This window comes from Miniopterus natalensis, chromosome 4, assembly GCF_054644295.1.
Source record: "Miniopterus natalensis isolate mMinNat1 chromosome 4, mMinNat1.hap1, whole genome shotgun sequence".
NCBI lineage: Eukaryota > Metazoa > Chordata > Mammalia > Chiroptera > Miniopteridae > Miniopterus > Miniopterus natalensis.
The window spans coordinates 37,183,320-37,193,191 of record NC_142084.1 but is presented as its reverse complement, the minus strand read 5'-3'; the positions used below and the strand labels follow the sequence as shown (position 1 = coordinate 37,193,191).

Below are 9,872 nucleotides of genomic sequence, written 5' to 3'. Positions count from 1 at the left end.
ATGAAGGCACTCTAGTAGAGTTTAAAAAAACAAAACAAAACACTAATTGCATAAAACAAAAGAACACTTATGGAAGCACTTCAAAAATATTAAAAGTTATATAACTATATTATTAATACAGTTTTGAAATGTGTGTTTTGCAATCGTATTGTTTATTGCTTTTTATTTGTAATAGATTTCGTGACTGAAGCACCCTGTACTGTGAGTGAAGGTGCCAAATGACTTTGAGTCTGAGTTAAGTATGTGAAATTCCCACAAATGTCTGGAGGTCTGAAATGTTTTCTGAAGAGGCAGAAGATCGGTCAACGCGACAACATAAAGGGAAATTTTTCATTCCTTGAGAGCGCACCGGATAGGACACCAACAGATGCAGAGGCAGCCTCCTGAAAATGACTGGAGGTGCCCCCTCGGCCATCTGAAGGGGTTCAGCTATCCAACTGCCAGCGCTGCCTAAATAAAAAAAAATTCAAGTCCACCCAAGAACGTGTCCTCTGAATGCTCTGCTCATCGGGAAAAGGGAGAAGTCCCTAGGATCGTCCAATTTCCACGACAAAGCAGAGCTTGGTGAATTCTCATCACCTGGGAAGAGGAGCGCCTTTGTGCTGAGCCACCTGCAGGTCTCCTGGGTGTAAAAAGAGCCGAAGGATCATCAGATACTTAGGCGGACGAGCTGTGATCACCACAAGAGAATAGAAGTATGCGGGAGAAAGCAAAGCTGTCTAGGGATAAAGCTGGCCTGGTTTGTGCGTCTCTGATTTCAATGATTTTTTTTTTTAATGTTTTAATCCGCCTATTAAATGTGGATAAATCCCAGAATTCTGCCATGCTTGGCCCTGGAAGCTCCAAATGCCTGAAAGAGGAGCAGCTGTGGTGTGAATTAGTTGGTCTAAGCTCTTGGGCTGCTTCCAACTTCGCTCTAGCGCGTGCCCCGCAGGTCAAGGAAAGAAGTGATGTAATGCACTTAGCCGGGCCACTCCGCCGCGGAGCGGAGAGGGGGAGGGGTTACGGGCGGTGACAAGTTTAGCGCATGACTCGCCCTAGGGATGCAGGAAACAAAAACATCGACAGCCATTGGCTGAGTCCACTTCCGACCCGGGTATCCAGCTCCCAGTCTGGAACCTTGAAACACTTTCTTTCCTGGGAAGAGGGGCGGCGCTAGCCGACGGAGCGTGCACCGCAAACACACACCACCCCCGCGGAGGCTGGCGGCGTCCGCCCCGCTGGGATGGGCGTGGGGCCGAGGGTTTGCCACCCGGTCCCCAGGAGGTGCCTCCAGAGCCAGCCGCAGAGGCGCGGCGCGGCGCGCACGGCCCGCGGAGGAGCCGCGCGCGAGGAGACCGGGGCCGCCCGGGGTCGCGGCCAGTGAAGCGCGCCGCCGCCATTCATTCGCAGCGCCCGGAGCGTCCCTCCAGCGAGGAGCTGGGCTTCGCCGCGGGCGCGAGTGGCCCCGGCGCGGAGTTGCTCACGCGCGGCGGCCTCGGGGGCTCTGAGCTGCCGGAGACGGCGGCGGCCCCGGGCTCAGGTCGGCGCGCCGCGCTCGGCCCACACCGCGGCGCCAGAGCGGCTCGGCTCGCCCGCAGCCCAGCCCGCAGCGCGGCCGGATCCCGCGGCTGAGCGGCGCCACCGCCTCGGCCTCCCGCGCTCTCCCGCCGCCCTGGGCCGCAGCCGGGCGGCGGGCGGCGGGCCTGGGCATCTGCGGCCGCGGGCTCGCGGGCGGCGGCGGCGCGCGGGGAGGATGCTGCGCGCGGTGCCCGCGCCCTCGCCGTCCTCCCCGGCCGCCCGCGGGGGCTTTGTTGTGGCCGGGGCGCGGCGGGCCGCCCGCTGCTGAAGCCGCTCTCCGCCTCGGCGCGGGCGGGCTGGCGAGCGTGTGCCGGGGGTGCGCGCCGTGCCCGCCGGGGTGTGCTGGGGCCGCGCCGCCGCCCCATTGTGCGTCCGCCGGCGGCGCCCGGGACCATGTGGGTGAACCCCGAGGAGGTGCTGCTGGCCAACGCGCTGTGGATCACCGAGAGGGCCAACCCCTACTTCATCCTGCAGCGGAGGAAGGGGCACGCGGGCGACGGAGGCGGCGGCGGGGGACTGGCAGGTGAGGACCCGCGGCCAGTCCCTGCGGGAGGGGGGGCGAGCGCTGCGGCGCGGGCCACGGGCCCCCGAGGCGCCGCCCCGTCCCCCGGGGCTGGGCCTCCCGCTTGACTTTGGTGCTGGGAACGCGTCGGGAGTCGTGATTTTCAGACTGTGGGAAAGATGCGTCTGCTCTGACCCTGTCAGGCTGTGGGCCCTTCCTGCGCCGGGCATCCCGTCCCGGGGTGATGCCCACGGGGATGGAGACCCGCGCGCCCGGGGTGGGGGGCACCAGCCTTCAGGAACTGCATGCGGTTCTCCCCCTCCCCCTACCCTTTAAAAAAAAAAACACCAATCGATTTATATCGGAGCAAGAGAGGTGGAGGACGGTTCGTTTTTACTTCATTCTCTTTGGTGGTGACGGCAGGATCAGGTATAAAATGCCCTTTTGTTTGCAGGGAGGCAGTCGGTGAGGAGCTGGTGTGGTCATTTCCTGCAGTAGTTAGTGCCGGTGAGAATGAGCGAGGAAACAGGAATGTTTTTGTTGCACCGAATTAGACATAACAAAGCAAGTTATGTGGTTGTAGAAGGAATTAGTGGAACTGCATTTTAACTCAGTCATTTCTTTCCAACCCTCTCCCAAGGTATGTTATTAATATTGTAACTATTACTTGAGCCATGCCCAGTCACTCAGGATTATAAAATCAGACCCATATCCCAAGTCGTGCCTTTAGAGAGGTCTTTCTTTAGTAACTAACAAGTTTGCTTAGTGATAGGTCTTAAATAATCTTGAACTACCATACTAGAGAAAGTGCACCTTTGCTCTCCCTGTTGGTTAGAATGAACAGAACTGGATACTATTTACAATGAAAAAGTTAGCAGAAGAAAGAGGAGAGGTTCCACCAGGAAGGGGACTGCAGCAAAAAGGTGACCCTTGACCACTTCAGAATATGTTAGCTTCCAGGAGCTTGCTGGCTAGGTAAAGTGTTGCTTTTTAAATGCCCTTAGAAGGAAACATTCTTGACATAATATGTATTCAGTTGTGATTATAATTTATAAACTAGTTTGCTCAAGATTAAAGTTCAAGTGTCACATTGTATGGCATATACTGGTTTGAAAGATCTTGGCTAGTGCATCAGATTGCCTCTAAGTAATCTGATTTTTCTGTACTTTTTCTGCCAGAAAAGAGAAGGGAATCTGCAGGGCCGCAGACCCCGCTCTGGAAATTCTGATGCGTGTCCTAGAACCAGAATTTTCCAGTTCATTTTGTAGAAGTTGTTTAACTATATATGTTTATATGGAACTTGCATGTCTAATATTGGAGTCAGCCCAGATTGTCCTTTGAGTCTAAAACAGCAATGTGGAGTTGATATTTTATTGTATTAACATAGACCATTTCCTGCCTGCAGTTAACCCTCCTACACCATGTAACTACTAAGTATTTTCTAGAGTCATTTGTAATAGGTTATGAAATATTCAGAGATGCAGAGCCTTTTTTTTCTAGTTAACATTTTTACTGTATTCCTACTGACTCTTAGAGCTGTAACAGACTGTAGCCCATTTGGAATCTCAACATTGATGACTTATTTCAGATAAAGTTGTATCTTTTTAATTGAGAAGTCATGCTTTTACATTTACTCATGGACTAATTGAAATTATTGTCATGAGTAAAAATATTCCTGTCAACAAAGGCTATATTCAACCCATAGAGAGAAAAAATGTTTGCTCTGATAGGTTGGTGCCACGTTAAAAGTAGCTGGAACATTTTAGAAATCCTGATAACTATGTATAGTATATTCTGATTCTAATGCAAATTCATTCATGCATTCATTAACTCACTAAATCATTTAACAAATGTTTGTTGGCAACTTCTGAAGAGCCAGTGTCATGAAGTTCACAGCTTAGTGAGAGAAAACAAATGTTGATAAAATAATTATACATATAAATTGATATGAAATTCCCATTCTACAGAGTCCCAGCAGAAAACAGAATCCCGCCTAGTTCAAGTGAAGGGACTTTAGTGGAAGAACAGCTTAGAAACATAGAGGTAGGGTTACCAGAGCCGGTGAAGGGCACGGCAGTGGGGCACTGTCACCACCCTAGGTGTAGGAATGATGATGCTGAGGCAGTGTGAGCTGGAGCCAAGCAAGAGGAGCTTGGACCTCCAGAGAAGCAGCCAACCCTAGAAACACAGACCACAGCAAAAAGGGAATGGGGAGGACATGCCGGGCTTCTCTTCTCCCACCTTCCAGTTTCTGCCACTGCCTCTCATCAGCAGAACCCAACCGGCCAGCTGGGCAGGGTGTCCTGGTGATCTAGTCCCTAAGGATCAGCCTCCAAGGAGGCACCTGGCAGGTGGGGCCTAATTGAGAATGACCAGCACTAAATCAAAGGGAGGGGACCATGATGTTGGTCACCCCAGTTAGGGGGAGGGGTGGGAGTGGAGGCAAGGAAAGATTCCCTGAAGAAGTGACATTGGAGTTGCAACTGGAGAAAGAAAAGATAAACCTGTGAGGAGTAGAAGGAAGAGCAAGTTTTGGGTGTCCAGTTGTTTTCTGGGAAGATCTCAGGACCTTTCTGTAGTGTGCACCATCTAGACCAATACACCATGGTCTGTTCATCAAATGAATGACAGATGGGTAGGACACCTGCTCAGGGTGAATTGGCCAGGAGTGCTCAATGGTCCATGGTGCTTGGTAACATGTTAGTGCAAAAGCTGTAAAAAATAGTGGGTCACAGTGAGGCCACTTGCCTTTTTTTTCCCCAGATTAAGTTATTATCTTCCTGATTCTAGGCAATATACATAAGTATTGACACAATGATGTATTTTTTTTATTTTAAAAATATATCTTTATTGATTTCAGAGAGAGGAAGGGAGAGGGAGAGAGAGAGATACAACATCAATGATGAGAGAGCCATTGATTGGCTGCCTCCTGCACACCCCCGACTGGGGACTGAGCCTGCAACCCGGGCATGTGCCCTGACCCAGAATCAAACCTCGATCTCCTGGATCCTACGTCGATGCTCAGCCACTGAGCCAAGCCCGGCTGGGAACAATGATGTATTTTATTGTAGATAAATTTATTTATTATTTAACCCCCTTTAACAGGTTTCATAATCATACAGAAAAGTTTACAAAATAAAGATGCAGAGTATAATGATTTATCATAAGTGACACTTTGAAACCAATGCAGGATAAACTGTAGAGAACTATCCTGATTTTTTTTGTAAATACTTCCTTGATTTTCTTTATAAATTTTCAGCCAAGAACAAATCCCTGAACACACTATTTTGGTTTTGCCTGTACCTTTTGAGCAAGGATGAGTGGAATCATAGAGTATGGATTCATTGTCTGGCGTCGTTGCTCAGCATTGTGTTTGTGGTATTTATGAATGTTGTCGCTTGTGGCTGTAGTTCATTTTTCTGTGCTATATAGGAAACTATTGTGCAAGTATACCCCCAGTCATCTATGCATACTTATGCACTGCATTGTTGGTGGACCTTTGGATGATCTCATTGGGGCACTGTGGGTGAGATGGCTGTGGTCGTCCTTGTATGTGTTTCTTGGTGCCTGTGGGCATGCGTTTCTATTTGTGCCCAGGAGAGGGATGCCAGCCAACAGGTTATGTGTATCATCAACTTCAGGAGATGATACCAAACTGTTTTCCAAAGTACTTGTACTAATATACTCCCACCAGCAGCATATGGGAATTTCCCTTGCTCTCCATCCTTGCCAACATTGTCAGTCTTTGTAATTTTAGCCATTCTGGAAATTTTGTAGTAATAGCACATTGTGGAGTTAATTTACTTTATCCTGACTGGTGAGGCTGGGCACCTTTTCATGTGTATTGGCAACTCGAACTATTTTGTGACGTGGGTTATTCAAGTCTCTTGCCCCCTTTTCAATTGCACTGTTTATCTTTTTCTTACTGATTTGTAGGTATTTTTAATATACTCTGGATATTAAATTAATATTCATTAATTTAATGAATATTAATATATTATCAGAACTATATATAGTTAATTAATAAATTAATATTAATTTATTATCAGATTGGGAGAGTGTTATGGGGATTTCTGGGGCACTGGCAATGCTCTACTGTTTATCCTGCGTTAGTTTCAAAGTGTCACTATGATAAATCATTGTACTCTGCATCTTTATTTTGTAAACTTTTCTGTATAATTTAATGAAATTAATCAGTTCATTGCAGATTATATGTGTGGCCAAATATTCATTCTGTTGCTTGCCTGTGCACTCTCTTTAGGATGAACAGAGGTTCTTAGTTTTATTTTCTTTTTATTTATTTATTTTAATATATCTTTATTGTTTTCAGAGAGAGGAAGGGAGGAGAGAGAGAGCGAAACATCAGTGATGAGAGAGTCGTCATTGATCGGCTGCCTCCTGCATGCCCCCAACTGGAGATCGAGCCCGCAACCTGGGCATGTGTCCTAACCGGTAATCAAACTGTGATCTTCTAGATCCTAGGTCAATGCTCCACAGCTGAGCCACGCCTGGCCAGACGAGGTTCTTAGTTTTAATGTCCGAACCCTTTATTGATTCCATTTTCGTTACGGTTAGTGCTTTATTGTGCCCTGTGCAGTAAGTCTTTTCCTACTCTGAAATTATAAAGGTATTCTTCTATTTTATCTTACAGAAACTTTTCAGCTTAACCCCCAAATTTATATTTACAGTTCACTGGGAATTAATTTTTACATATTGTGTGAGAGAGGGGTCAAGTTTTTATTTTAAAAAAAAAACAAAACAAACTTTTATGGACAGCCAGTTGGTAAATTTATTGGTAAACCCACTTCGTTCCCATTGCTTTGTAGGACTACCTTGGTCTTAAATCAAGTGCCCAAATGTGTGTCTATTTGTTTGGGATCTCTTGTCCATTCTTTTTGTCTATTAGAATATCTTTTTGCACCAATATCACACTGTAGTTTTATAATAGGAGTTTACATTCATTAGATCAAGTCTTTTATCTTGTTCTTTAAGAATTTCTTGGCATTCTTTGTCTTTTACATTTACACATTTTCAAATCCACTTATTGAAACAAAACAACAGCAGCAACAAAGACTTTTGAACTGTTGGAATTTTGGTTGAAGAGTAAAGTCTATAAACAAATTTGGGCAAAATTGATATCTTTATAATATTGAGACTTCTGGTCTATGAACATGGTATATTCCTCTATTTATTTAGATCTCTTAAATTTTCTTTCAATGATGTTTCATAGTTTTCTGTGTAGAGGTCTTCTTACCCATCTTTTATTAGATTTATTCTTAGGTATTTAATATTTTTTTACTCTACTTTTTAAAATTTCATTTGATAATTCTTAGCTGATCTATAGAAATATAGTTTTGTGTTTTGTTTTGTTTTTTAGGATTGACCTATATACAGAACATAGCTAATTAGTGAAATGCATTCTAGTAATTTATCTGTAGAATCTTTGGTGTTTTCTGCATATACAATCATGTCATCTTGAGAATATTGACAGTTTTATTCTTTTCTAATCTTTATGATTTATAACTTTTTGCCTATTTGCACAGGCAGATTGTACAGCGTTAAAGAGATGTGCTGATTTCACATATTCTTGTCTCTTTCCAGGTCTCAAAAGAAAGACTTTCAGCATTTATTCACCCACTATTGTGATTTTTTGAGATAATTTTTTTTTTTTTTCATTTTAAGGGAGTTCTTACTCCTTGTGTGTCAAATGTTTTAAGTTATATGTGGATGCTGAATTTTTTCAAATGCATTTTATGTCTATTGAAATCGTTTGATATTTTTCCTTTATTCTGTTAATGTGGTGACTTATATTAACTGATTTTTCGAGTGACTGAACAAACTTGTATATATAAAATAAATCAATTTGGCTGTGCTGTACTATTTTTTTATATGTTTATTAACATCACTTGCTAATATCTCATTTAAGATTTTTAAAATTCTTATAAATGAGCAGGATTGGGTTGTAATTTTTTTTCTTCTTTTAAAAAATATGTCTTTATTGATTTGAGAGAGAGGAAGGGAGAGGGAGGAGAGATAGAAACATCAGTGATGAGAGAGAGACATCAATGGGCTGCCTCCTGCATACCTGCTACTGGGGATCGAGCCTACAACCCAAGCAGGTGAACCAAACATGATCTCCTGGTTCGTAGGTCGACGCTCAACAACTGAGCCATGCTGGCTGGGCTAATTTTTCTTTTTCAGTCACCCTTCCCAATTTGTTGTGAGACTTTAACCTTACTCTATAAAGAAGCTGTAAGAATGAACACATATAATTTGTGGAGGATTTGAGATGGCTTTTGACATCTGGGTGTTCATAAACTGATCTCAAAAAAGCAGGGAAGAGAAAATTTACTGCAAGCCTCCTGTTAGAAGTTGGAAGGATTGAGGCTGACTCCCCGTTCTAGGGACACTGCATATACTTTGTGCTTTGCTCTCATCGTTCACAGAGAGGACCCACTTTATGAAGAGGTCAGGCTCTAACTGTGGAGTGGTTCCCAGGCCTGCACACAAAAGCCCGTTTTGTAATTGTGTACAAATCTGGAATTTGTCATTTGAGACGAGGCAGTTTGTAATGCTAACAGCTGTGGCAGGTACCACCTTGAGATCTGGGACCCCCACGTGTGCTCCATGGCCAGTGGATACAGGCAATGCCACAGGCAAATTGGAAAGCCACCAGGGCTGCTCTTCACACAACTGTGTTCTCCACCCCTCACAGGACTCTGGTCTTTTTCAGTCCTTCCCTTAGTAAACAGACAACTGGATTCAAACCCCAGCCCATCTGTTACCAAGAGATGTGATTTGGGAAGTTTCTTTCTTTCTGAGCTTGATTTTTTTATATATATATGTATAAGATATATACATATATATGTATGTATGTATGTATATGTTTAATAATCTCTGAGCAATCATTGTGAGGATTCTGGGAGGTAAGGGATATAAAAATCAGAAAACTTAAGGAGCCATTCATAGTTGACATCCCATCATTTCTTTGCTTGCTGATGATCTCATGTAGGTGTTAGAAGGCAATTGCTCTAAGAAATTCACACCATTGTGTGAGGAATTCAAGAGTTCTGCAGGTTACAGAGACATGGTGTTTTTTAAAGGGTGCTGCTAAAACAAATAGTATCTAACTGATATTTAGGTAGCTTAAAAAGTTAAGTCAAATTTTCAGGCTTTTGGAGAAGGTAATTTTTGATCAGCAACTTTTAAATTGTTTCTACATACCTACCTTTTTTCCTCCCTCCCTCCTTTCCTACCTAGATATGCACATTTTGAAAGCTCTGCCAGTAAACACAGTACAGATGCTCCTCGACTTACTTACCATGGGATTACACCCTGATAAACCCATCACAAGTTAAATATCCTAAGTAGAAAATGCACTTAATACCCAACCTACTGAACACCCTAGTCTAGTCTACATTAAATGTGCTCAGAGCACTTAACATTAGCTTGTATTTGGGCAAAATCATCTAACACAAAGCCTATTTTATATTAGTATTGAGTCCTACTGGGTTTGCTTAGTGGTTAGAGCATCAGCCTGAAAAGCCATGGAAAAAATACCCTCGTGAGTTGAAAATATCCTTAGGTGAAGATTTTAAAAAAGTGTTGAATATCTCATGTAATATATTATACATATCACTTTCTCAGCATTGTGAAATCAAAAAAATAAGTCAAACCATGGTAAGTCAGGGACCCTCGGTACTCTCCCTCCCTCTGATCTCTTCTCTTTTCCCTCTCCCTCTGCACAAATGACTCTTTCCTATAGTGTCCAATAGGACTGCTGGAGAGAGGACTGGGATAGAAGACAGGG

The 9,872-nt window shown here is 44.2% G+C and overlaps 1 protein-coding gene across 1 annotated transcript in view; it reads left to right on the top strand.

Moving 5' to 3' along the window:
• The first annotated feature begins 1,879 nt into the window (after positions 1–1,879).
• Positions 1,880–9,872, top strand: part of TBC1D9 (TBC1 domain family member 9) — an 89,574-nt gene continuing 81,581 nt past the window's right edge. Inside the window, exon 1 of the mRNA XM_087816493.1 lies at positions 1,880–2,083. Within this exon, the coding sequence (XP_087672619.1) occupies positions 1,954–2,083 (130 nt within the window). The 5' untranslated portion in view covers positions 1,880–1,953. The remainder of the gene's footprint in view (positions 2,084–9,872) is intronic.